Raw genomic sequence first — 13,248 nt, forward strand, 5'->3', positions numbered from 1 at the left:
GATGTGAATTCTTGATTATAATCCAATGTCTGGTAAACTGTGTTTTGCGGCGACCTTACAAACTTCGGATTTTAGCCTTCTACTACAACCATTCATCAATTTGATTGACCTGCGTGTTACATGCGTGTTTATAATCATTATAAACAATGAATTTAAAAATAAACCTAAAAACAAAATAATAAATTTACTTTACCCAACAAAAGTAACTTAATATGAACTCTAAAATTAGACCCTGAACTGACAAGGGGAAATACAAATCATTGAATACAAATATTAGTGCATTCACAATATCAAAAAATAATACGAATATAAAAATAAGTCAAAAAATACTTATGTTGTAGGTGATCAATCCTGAAAATTACGGTAGCCCTAAATAATATTTTAATCAAAATGACAATCAAATATAAATCTCAAATCACATATTATATTGGCTCCGATTTTACAAATAAAAATGAACCAGACATTAACAAATATTAACACGTCCAGATGTACAACCATATAATAATTAAAACATGGACCTGTCCGAGTTACAACATACATGCATAATGCACGTTTTGATACTTAACTAAAACACTTGTAAGTAGGTAATTATAATTAACATATTAAATTATAAAAGATTTTTTTTTTACTTTTTAGCCGCTGACACAAACCTATACATAACTCATTTTCCAAATTATATAACTATTTTGTCAATTAATTCTACAACTCTTGACTTAAAAACATGATTTTAATTAGGTTTGCAAGATGTCACGTATAAGTAGAGCTGTTCGCGAACCGAGCCGTTCGCGAACAAGCTCGAGCTCGGCTCGTTAAGGGCTCGGTTCGGCTCGGCTCGTTAAGGGCTCGAGCTCGAGCTCGAACACAAAAATGTGTTCGTTAAGAAAACGAGCTCGAGCCGAGCTTTTGGCATGTTCGGCTCGAGCTCGGCTCGAGCTCGGCTCGGCTCGGTTCGGCTCGAGCTCGGCTCGGCTCGAAAAAATTTTTTTAAAAAAAATATTATTTTTTATATATTTAATTATTATGAATTTGATTCAGATTTTTTATAAATATTTTTAAATTATTGAACTATATGAATGTCAAAATATATATTTTAGTAATTTGAAAAAATTCAGATATTAAAATTTAATTTTTTAATTTGATATTTTAATAATTAACAAGTGATTTGACTACTACTTGTAACTAGTATTTATTTCCTGATCGGTGTTTCGATATTTTGAAATTATTTAAAAATTATTCAACCGTACGGATGTCAAGATCTATATATTTAAGTGATATAATAAAAAATTTAGAAAAAATAAATATATTTGGTTTGCTATTTTAACAGTTAACTAGTAGTTTGACAAGTATTTCTCCCATATTAATGTTTCGATTTTTTAAAAAATATTTATGAATGATCCAACCGTACGGATGTTAATATCTATATATGTTAGTAATATGACAAAAATTTTAGAAAAAAAAAATGTATTTGGTTTGTTATTTTAACAGTCAACCGGTATTTTGACATTTACTTGTAACTAGTGCTTAGTCTCATATTAATGTTTTAATTTTTAAAAAATATTTATGAATGATCCAACCGTACGAATGTTAATATCTATATATTTTAGTGACATGACAAAAGTTTTAGAAAAAAATAAATGTATTTGGTTTGTTATTTTAACAGTCAACTTGTGTTTTGACTTTTACTTGTAACTAGTGCTTAGTCTCATATTAATGTTTTATTTTTTTAAAAATATTTATGAATGATCCAACCGTACGGATGTTAATATCTATATATTTTAGTGACATGATAAAAATTTTAGAAAAAAATAAATTTATTTTGTTTGTTATTTTGACAATCAACCACTTGTTTGAACAGTACTTAGAACTAGTGTTTAGTCTCATATTAATGTTTCAATTTTTTAAAAAATATTTATGAATGATCCAACCGTACGGATGTTAATATCTATATATTTTAGTGACATGATAAAAATTTTAGAAAAAAATAAATTTATTTTGTTTGTTATTTTGACAATCAACCACTTGTTTGAACAATACTTGTAACTAGTGTTTAGTCTCGTATTCATGTTTTGATTTTTTTTAAAATATTTATAGATGATCCAACCGTACGGATGTTAAGATCTATATATTTTAGTGATATGACAAACAATTTAGAACAAAATAAATGTATTTGATTTGTTATTTTAACAGTCAACCAGTGTTTTGACTTGTACTTGTAATTAGTGTTTAGTATCGTATTAATGTTTTGATTTTTTTAAAAATATTTATGAATGATCCAACCGTACGGATGTTAAGATCAATATATTTTAGTGATATGACAAAATTTTTAGAAAAAAATAAAAGTATTTGGTTTGTTATTTTAACAGTCAACCGGTGTTTTGACCAGAATTTTTTAATTCAGCTCGGCTCGGCTCGGCTCGGCTCGGCTCGACTCGGCTCGTTTTGATGGAGAAAGCTCGTGTTTGGCTCGTGTTCGGCTCGGTTCGACTCGACTCGATTTTGTTCGATAAAAGCTCGTGTTCGGCTCGTTCGTTAACGAGCTCGAGCTCGAACACAGATTTTTGTTCGTTAAGAAAGCTCGGCTCGGCTCGGCTCGTCAGAAAAAAAATTAAAGCTCGGCTCGGTTCGATCAAAACTCGGCTCGGCTCGGTTCGTGAACAGCCCTACGTATAAGAACCAAATAAAAGGGGAGTTCACCACATACATAAATAAATAAAATAAAATTTTAAATTGCATTACATGATTTTTAACCAACCAAAACATGTATATTAATCATATATCAGCCGCCATGTGGCCAAACAAATATTAGAAACATAAGAAAAAGAAAATGAAGAGAACGCATCTTGTTGATGAACTCCAGTATGTGGTTTTTTCTGATAATTACATGTTTGCAGAATTCTTATATAGATACTATAACCCTAATTTTAATCAAGTAATTCTATAAAACTTGTTCCTAAATTTCTACAACCTTGTTAATTAATACTTTTTTTTACAAAAATATTCTATAAGCATTAACATAAATAAAAAAGATCTCGATCTTTAATATTATTTACAAAAATCTTAATAAAATAGTATGTTATAGAAAATTTAGAAAAATTTTACAAACGATGATAATATATTTAGGAGAATATAAGGTAATTGTAATTTTTAATATTTATTAACTCAAAAATTTGAGAAAATTAGAAAAATAATATAAGACAATTCAAAAGCCATAATTCTAGAATTGTTGAGAAAGTTGAAATATATTTACTTAAAGTAGCTTTACGATCCGTGTCATGCTGAGATCCTATATTTTATAGATTTTAATGTTTCTATTATTTAAAATTTTAATAAAATTTTATTTTAGTTAAGATTATATAATATATGATTGATGAGATTGAACTACTAAAATAATAGTATCTCTATAAATGATAATATAAAACTTTGTTGTTACCGGAATTCGAAGCTGTGAATTTGAGTTGTGTATAAATAATAATATATAAACATTTGCTGTTGGCGGGATTTGAACCTAGTAACTTGAACCGTGTATAAATACTAATATAAATATTTGTTGTTGCCGGGATTCGAACCTGTGAACTTGAGTAGTGTATATTTTTCAGTGTTCTAAAACTCATGAATACTCGGACGAGTACTCGGGGAGTACTCGGACTCGGAGGTATTTTCGATCCAGTTTTGGTGTACTCGGCCATAACTCAGTTTTTTTATTTTAAATCAGATCAAACTCGGGCAAAACTCGGATTACTCGGAAAAAACTCGGTTTTAGAAGAAAAAATTTAAAAAAAATAAATTTGTAAATAAAATATCTTGTAAAACGTGTTATCTTGCAAAATATGTTTCACAAATATCATTAATAAATCATGCAAATCTAATACATATACAAGTAGAATATGTATATTCTATAACATGAACATTTATATTCTGCAAACTAAGCATGTTTTATATAATAATATATTTTGTAATGTCCTATTTATAAAATGTATGCAATCTGCAAGATTTTCAATAAAATAGGGATCTTTGTAGAAGATCATTCGAAAAATAATATATTTTATAATATTTTAAGTTATATTTTACTTGCAGAACATATACGAACTCGAAGAAATTCAATAAGGGGTGGACAACAGTAGGGGTTTGGGTGGGTAGTAGCCCGGGCAAGAAAAATTATGATATTGTTTCAATTTTTCTGTCTAAATTATGATTACCCCTTGTCATAACATGGACTCATTAAACTAAACTTTCAGTTAAGGATTTGTTGGTACTTAATTTTTTTTTTAATCCATAAAAAAAGCCCGGGTATTATCCCCTAATGCTCTAATGTGTGATGTGTCCTCATAGGTATAACTTTACTATTAATGTAATTGATAAAAAAAATAAATTAGCCTCTGTCAAATTATAATTTTGGGTCAGCCCCTGAATTCAATGAAATAGTAAACTTAATAGAACTTAATTATATATTATAAGTTATTTGTTCTTTCTGGAATAGCAGATTTGTAAAGCACATAGTTCTTCTACAATAAAGCTAGCAACTGTAAATTGAATTCCGGAATACCCTTAAGATACCTGCTGTTAAGTAACCCCTTGAGATACCTGCTTGTTAAGTAACCCCTCGAGATACCTGCTATTAAGTAATCGGTCTACCTAAGACCTTAAGGTGGTAGAGTAAGATTTGAAAATGATTTTATACTCTTTAACACTCCCCCTCAATTGTACGATATTTTTCACTAAGTAATCGGTCCACCTAAGACGTTAAGGTGGTAGAGGAAGACCCGAAAATGATCTTATACTCTTTAACACTCCACCTCAATTATACGATACTTTTCGCTACGATTGACAATGACAAATACAACCAATACCAATATCAATATCAACAAATAATATATAAATTAAATAAATGAGGGTGGGAGGACTCGAACCCAAGTCCCTCCTTAAACCGAGGTTTGGTATCATGTTAATTAATCAGTCGAATCTGGTAGAGGAAGACCTGAACATGATTTTATACTCTTTAACACCTGCAGTATCAAACTTTAGCAACAGAATATTTAGATAACGGTTAAAGTAACAAGGCTATTGTGATTCGTATGAATATATTAATTTAGATTATGGATGAAAACACTGATCCTTATTTGAAAAGAACAAAAATACAAAGGTTTTGATGACAATAAGTTTCAACATAAGAGCCTCTGAGTATCATAAAGAAGCATAAGCAAGGAGCTCTTTGTTAGCTAGGAAATTTTTCATGTCCTGCTCCTCCAGACTTACAGTGGCCGTTATACCATCTCTACTCGGAGTATCCATCATAAAACTAGAATTAACAAACGGTGTGTCGACAACTGCGGCTTTGACAGGCCTTCCCCACCCGAAATCGGTCTCATCATATATTGGGAGTTTACGAATGCTGCTAATCATATAGGTCTTGTAATTAAGTTTTTCGTACTTGACTATCAATGGGAATGCTTCTATTCCGACCATACTCTTTGATCCTCTAAGCTGCATCATCCCTTTTCGCATTTGGGCTACAAATGTGTTTAACTTTGTCTCATTCATCGTGTATGTTGGAATGTGATTAAAAGTAAAGAGATTGCCAACACTTGTTTTCGGCAGTGGAGGATCGATAACAGGGCGCATGTTTACGGTCTGCAACAAAACAGATTTAGTATAGGTCCCAGAGTTTGATGCAGTTGCTGCAGTTACAGCACATCTGTAAAGGAGTGCAGTCACAAGTTCGTTCCGTGTGTAATTTTTATTTTTGATGCCTTGTTGTTTGTCCTGCATTTCCAGCTCGGCCTTCAATTTGTCTATGTTTGAGTTGGATAATACTATCTTGGTAGTGATCCAGTTCTTTTCGGGAGCCACAGACTGAGTCGCAGTTAAATCATCATCACTTGATTGTGGTAGCAGCAGCTCGTGCACGAAACAGGGACTACGATGCACAAGTTTTTCTTGATCGTTAAGGTTGCGGCACATTCTTGCCCAGTAACTTGCGACTGAAAATAAAGTAACACCATCAGCAACACGGTGTGAAAGGCTCACAGCTATAGCTAGTCCTCCGCAAGAGAAATGGTTTAGTTGAACAGCCATTAGATTACGAGAATACGAAACATTATGCCATATCGAACCAGGTGGAAAGAGATGACCATAACCTTCTTTTTCATTCTTGACAGGAGGTTTTTGTAAAATTTCCGATAAATCACATGCTATTTGGGCCTCAAGAAAATGAATGCCTTCGTCATTGCAATCAACGTAGGATCCTGAAGAACTTAGCCTTCCTGCAAACGGGTAGTACTCAGAAAGTGTTTTTGATAAAGAATTTTTAAGTAGACTTAATATCGCGGTTTTACTAGCCAATGGATTGGATAGTTGTGGATTGGGATAGAAGAGTATGAGTGGCATGTAATAATCAGGCATCATGAGATCATGCGAAGGAAGATTGTAATGTTTGAGCTTGAGAGGTGTGGGAGAAGCTGGTTTAACGTTTGTTCTTGAACTCGAGACGACATGCAGTTGCCTTCTCGAGATTAATGGTGCCTGAAGAATTAGTCCCCTACTAATCTTCATGCCCACTGGCCACTGTTGATGTACATTGCAAACTGGCGACTGTGGATATGCTCCAGGAACCTGCAGGTTATACATTTTAAAATAGACCCCGGTAAGTCGATTGATCGAATCGGTTTCCGATCTTTAGAGGTGTGGGAGAAGCTGGCTTAATGTTAAGTAAATGATTTTGAGATGATAATGAAGCTAGCTGCCTTTAAATAAGTGCCTGATTGTCATCTTGCTGAGAAAATAAGCTCCAGTTGGACCTACTAATTATTCGTCCCTCTGTCATATACTTTTTATCACGTTTATAAATAAAAAATTTATATTTAAGCTTTTATTAAAAAAAAAAATATATTATGAAACTATATTTTATAAAAAATTCAAAATGCGTGCAAATAGTTAACATATAATTGGGACGGAGGGAGTATCGTACAATTTGAACTGCCCAAAACCCATGTTCTATCATTCCGTCCAAAATACCCATCGATCTATTCATCAAACCCCAAAAATTCCGAAATTTCCAAGTGTGCAGTGGGGGAGAATTGTTCACCTCCGTTTAAACCAAGACTGAAAATGCAACATAAATGCTACTATTATTCCTTAACACAAACAAAGTAGGATATAAATTACTCCTTCCGTCCTGATCTATCTGTTTTGTTTAATTTTTTATGATCAAATTGATTCAACTTTGATCGTAAATAAAAACTCATTTTTTCATTATTTTGAAAATTAGAAAAATATATATATTAAAGTAAATTAAGTCTCCGTTTGAGAAATTTTAAAATAATTAACTTATAACTTAAAATAAATTAGTGACTTAAAAGTGACAAGTAGATGAAGACTTATAAGTTATGTAAATGTTTGGATAAATTTACTTATAAGAAAGAATTTTTTTACTTAAATTAATCAAAATAAATAATTTTTTAAACACAACTATCTTAATTCGTGATTATTGCGTGAGCCCGTAGGGTTTACCTAGTGCGCACCCGAAGGTAGCTGTAAACATAAATGCTGCAAACATAACTCTGGTAGCCCACTGTTAGCTGTTTTAAGTTGTCCTCTGGATGGTTTTCTTGTTGTTTTATGTTGTATGGAGGCTCTTAGCCGGTTAAAAGAGAAGGTTTACAAAGATATGCTTCTGGAATCTACAATCTACAAACTAGAATCTAACTCGCAATTTTTAGTCCAGCCATTCAAAGTCAAAATGAGTTGGTAGCTATGATTGTCGAAATTAATATCCACGCTAATTAAATTTCGACACGTGTGTTCCTGTGTTATTTTATACTCTCTGTTTCTTTCAGTTCTTATTATTTTTGAGAGAGTGTTCGGCAGATATTTTAGGATGAACAAAAATTATAGTTAATTAACTTTTTTAAAAAAATATTTTACTGAATAAAAAATTAAACATTCTATTTTTATTTAGAAAAGAAAAATTTTGAAAAAAATGTTATAAAATTATACATTCTATTCATCTTAAAATGCATGTCGAACACTGTCTAAGAAATGATGACAAATGGGTGAGACTGAGGGAATAATTATTTTATTACAAGTTTTGAGTTAATTAGCATTATTTTTTTAAAAAAATATCAAATAATTTTTAATGTGTTAATGTTACAATTTTTAATATTTATGGGAATAATAGATCTATTTCATTCGGATTTTAATGGATAAATAACAATTAATATATTTTATACGATAGTTGCTCATTTTAATTATACGCGAATTTTTGTAAAGTTGATATAGAAAATTTAGAGTTGATGTAATATCTGACATATTTAGGAACATTTCTGACAGATATATCAAAATGTTATTGATTTTAGTCGAATTTCGGAACTTGTAAAGTACAGCAGTAAATTCTTAAATTCCATCATTTTATTAAATTAAAAAAAAATTGATTATCACTAGATTTTAATCAATTTTTCGACATTCAAATTTGACTAGGCCTAAATTTTAGAAGTTATTTTTGAATGTTAATAGATCACATCCAAGCTTTAAAAACTTTCAAAAATGAAATTGATTATTCATATTTTAATTAATTCTTCTAAATTCAAAATATATACCTCTACATTTCTAAAATTAAAACATATCTAATTGAATACATTCCTTTTAAAATTTTAATAAAATTTTAGCGTGAAAAATTCAACAATGTTTTGTTAGAGGTGAACTTCATCCCCTCATATCCTACATATATTCACGTAATTATTTCTGTTGAAAATGTTAAAAAATGAAATGAAAATCACGTTAAAATGAAGTTAAATGAATTTGTGGCTGACAAATGAAAATACTCGCATCTGGTACAAAAAGTACATTAAGAGGAACGTGCGTAGCGGATGATATTAGAAGAATAGCTTCTGGACCGTAAATGACCAGAGTCGTTTATAAATAAAATTCGGGATCAGCTCGTTTAAGTGAGTTTGGTTTGATTTATTTTATTAAACGAGCCGATCTTGAATATAAAAATTAGAATTGAAAGACTTACAATAATTTCATTATAAGATTAAATAAAAATTTGATCATTCAGGTAGCCGCTAACTTTTAATTGGATAACGAACTATTAAAACTTTCAATTAAGTTATGAGAAAAGTAAAACATTTCAATCAGGTCTTTAGCTGTTACCAACGTCAAGTAATGACGAAAAGATAAATAGCATGCTGACTTGGATGATTTTTCTCCAACTAGCAGGGACAGCTAAATGAACGATATACCTAATCGGGTCACTTAACCTTCAAAATCTATTTCCCCTTTAATCCTTTTAGTTCTCTGTCTTCTCCGTTCTTCCTGGATCCCTCTTCCTTCCTGTAAACAAATTAAAAATTCTAATTTTACCGCATTTTTTATGTACTGTTAGACAAACTTAGTATTTTAGACTAAGTTGTGAATCATTTTGAGACTCTATATGAGTGAGACACATTATGTGTTAGTGGTGTGTATTTATTGGAACGTATTCTCCTCTTCGAGAGGATTCCAACGCATATTTACACGCTCAAAATGAGTAAAAGGTGAATGAAAACTGATGTTCCAAAGTTTTACCTTTTAATATGAAAAGTGGTTTTGTACCACATCGAGAGTAACACAAACCTATTCCTTAGTTTTTCTTATAAATACCATGTACCACATCGAAAAGAAAAACAAGTCCTTTCAAGCCTCTCTTTATAAATAGAGTCTTAGGGCATCAGTTTTATTAAGTCAAGGGAATAAGAGTCCTCTCTTTCATTCTCGGTCTCTTTAATCTTAAATTTTCCAATACTCCGGTGATAATTCTCGGCTTAGTTCAAGTTCGCTGAGAGTATATTCGATCTATCGATTATACTGGTATCTCGTTTTATGGCGAAATAGCTTTTAGGAGACAGTTTCAACTGGACTCGAGGATTTCCATTTGGTTATATTCTTCCTTTCTCTGTTTGATTTCGTTTACTCACGCACACACTTATTTGATTTATATGTATTAATCGCAGATTGTATTCACAATCTTAAAGCTATTTATTTTATATATATATGTGACTGATACATCTGTATCTGCTTGTTTTGTTGAGTAACAGATCGATGGAGAACCAAACTGTGAACGATTCGATGAACATGACGGCTGATCCCAACGCACAGATCACTGGATCTGATGGGGTTCACCAGCAGCCGATTAACCCTAACGCACGGATCGTACGATCTGATGGGTGTCAAACGCCTGTTGGACATGTGCATTCGGAACATGTGCCTGTGGGACACACTGTCATGCTTTACGTAATGCATTATAAATCGATTCATTTTATAATAAAATGTATAACATTAAAATGTATAATATGAATTATGTATAATATGAATTCTCAGTTTTCTTATGTCGTTTATAGTCTGCCCTATATGTGGTTGTCATACTTAAAATCAAGTTGGACTTATAAAATAAATATTAGACTTATAAAATAAATATAAGCCTTATACTGAATTTTTTTAGTGACATACCAGGTGGTTTTAAATGGATAAGTCTTGGATAAAAGCCGATAGGGATTCTCTACAGTATGAAATTAGTGTTGAGAACTTCTTGATATTTGCCGAGGAAAATGCTAAAAACCCCAAGAAAATTCCTTGTCCTTGTGCACACTGCTCTAACTTCAAAAAGTTTTATGTGAATATAATCAGAGGTCATCTTTATGAATCAGGGTTTAGTTTAAGATATTCTGATTGGATTTGGCATGGGGAAAACCATGTTAGTAGTACTAGGTCATCTGTTGGTAGTACTTATCCTCCCTCGAAAACCATGTTTGGGAAGATTGCGATAAAGAGTCAGATAACTTTAAGAGGTTTTTGCCAATGCGGAACAACCTCTGTTTGAGGGAAGTGAGTGTACTAAACTAGAGTCGGTCTTAAAATTACATAATTGGAAGGCTAGGTTTGGATTTTTCGATAAAGCTTTTACTGATCTACTTCAATCATTTGGATCAATTCTTCCCAAAGATAATATGCTTTCGTCTAATATGTATGAAGCCAAGAAAACCTTGACTGATTTAGGCCTCGAGTATATTAAATTCCACGTTTGTCCTAATGACTGCGTATTATACAGGGGTCTAGTTCTCGAGTCTTCTTCCGAGTGTCCCAAATGTCATCTCTCTCGCTGGAAAGTTGGGAAAGATGGTCAAGTTAGGGTAAATGTGCCAGCTAAGGTTATGTGGTATTTTCCGATAATCCCCGGATTTAAAAGAATGTTTAAATCTCCATCTACTGCTGAATTAATGAGTTGGCATGCAAATAATCGATCCAAAGATGGAAAGATGTGTCACCCCTCTGATTTTCCTTCTTGGAGAAATGTAGATTGTAGGTGGTCTGAGTTTGGTAGCGAGGCAAGAAATATACGTTTAGGATTAGCGGCCGATGGTATAAATCCACACAATAATGGATTAAATAATCGGTACAGCTGTTGTCCAGTTATGTTAGTAACATATAATCTTCCTCCATGGTTATGCATGAAGAGGAAGTTTATGATGTTAAAAACATTAATTTCTGACCCACAAGAGCCTGGTAATGATATTGACGTATATCTCCAGCCACTGATCGATGATATAAAAAAATTATAGGAGGAAGGTGAACCAAACGTGTACGATGCCCATACCAAATCCTTTTTCACTCTAAATACAATCTTGATGTGGATAATAAATGACTTCCCGGGATATGGAAATTTGTCGGGGTGCGTTAATAAGGGTTATAGGGTCTGTCCAGTATGCGGTGATTAGATCGTAGCTAAATATCTAAGTCGTAGTAGAAAAATGAGCTACCAAGGACATCGTCGGTATTTAGATCTTTATCATTCGTATAGGAGGCAAAGGACGGCTTTTAATGGAGAACAAAAATTTGGTTGTGCACCTGAATTACTTAGCGGAGAGGAAGTGTTGGGGCAACAACAGCAACTTAGGTTCAGTTTTAGGAAGGGGGAAGCCAAAAAAGGCGAAGTCTCCATGGAAAAAATAGTCAGTTGTTTTTTAGTTAAAGTATTGAAAGTTTCACCATATTCGACATTGTTTAGATGTCATGCACGTCGAAAAGAACGTGTGTGATAATATAATTGGGACACTTTTGCACATGAAATTCAAGAGTAAAGATAGCCTTGCCTCGCTTCTTGATTTGGTTGACATGGGAATACGACCTGATTTAGCTCCGGAAGTAGGTGAGAAAAGAACATACCTACCTCCTGCCCCTTATACTCTCTCCGAGAAAGAAAAACAAATAATGTTGGCATCATTGTACGGCATGAAACTTCCATACGGATAATTTAAGGTTGCATTTGGTATGGTATATCCTCGCGAGGATAATTTAACTAATTTGGTACATGGAGTTGATATACCAATTGGACATCAATGTGTCTCCGTTGATGGCCTCATAAAACCAGATGCCTTGCTTCCACCTGAGACGCGTGGTGATGATATGATGATTGTCCGCGATGCTCTAGGTTCTTTTTTGGCATGGCCTGAGAAATTAATTAGCTACACAAATGTTGCGGTATGATGAATAATATATATATGTATAATATTGTCTAAATTTTGAAATTAAATTGTTCATTTCAAGATATTAAAAATAAAGTGGTATGTACATTTTATTTTGGTTTTATATTATCATCAGGTGCGGAAAAAAGAAAGGCCCCGAACAAGTGCTGAAAAAATAAAAAAGAATGACGGGTTGCAGGATTTGAATGCACAATTCTTTCAAGCAAATCCACGTGCGAAAGTGCCAAAGGGCTTTAACCTGTTGTATAAACATGCAATAACTTGAATGAAAACTACCGGGGTCAGTATCCAGGTTCGATGTGAGCCATATGTGTTTGGATATGAAAAAATAATTATTTGTTGCATGAGAATGTTGTGTCTTTATTGGAGTTTGAAATGTTGGGCCAAGCAGTAGTTGCAAGTTACATGGCGTAAGTTGCCTTTTTTTCTTTTTAATGATCATTTCTTTTTAATGTTTATAATTTTCCAGAACTTGTATTTTAATATCAGCACTCTTTCGATAGGCACTTGCATTCTGAGATTAGTGAAATACCAGAACTGGCAGAGCATTTGCTTTTATTGATCACGGATCCACATATCACGTGAATGCTGATTTTGAAGCATACATTTTAAACCGGTTGAGAGAGGGTAACCCGGATCGCCTATTCTTTCTTCCGCATAATCAGAAGTAAGTACTTATTGTAATACTGAAAATTAAAAATATGGATAGTACAGTACAAACTTCTATGTGATG

General features: G+C 32.4%; 1 protein-coding gene across 1 annotated transcript; it reads right to left on the reverse strand.

Annotated features, from left to right (window-relative positions):
- Positions 1-5,181: 5,181 nt before the first annotated feature.
- On the reverse strand, positions 5,182-6,694 carry LOC141685019 (diaboline synthase-like). Its single transcript, XM_074490143.1, has one exon. The coding sequence runs from the start codon at positions 6,622-6,624 to the stop codon at positions 5,182-5,184; it is 1,443 nt and encodes a 480-aa protein (XP_074346244.1). The 5' UTR covers positions 6,625-6,694.
- Between the last annotated feature and the right edge of the window lie 6,554 nt (positions 6,695-13,248).

This window comes from Apium graveolens, chromosome 9 (assembly GCF_009905375.1).
Source record: "Apium graveolens cultivar Ventura chromosome 9, ASM990537v1, whole genome shotgun sequence".
Taxonomy (NCBI): Eukaryota; Viridiplantae; Streptophyta; class Magnoliopsida; order Apiales; family Apiaceae; genus Apium; species Apium graveolens.

Excerpts from the sequence above, each read along its gene's own strand:
- LOC141685019 (XM_074490143.1), bottom strand. The coding sequence starts at position 6,624 with ATGTATAACCTGCAGGTTCCTGGAGCATATCCACAGTCGCCAGTTTGC.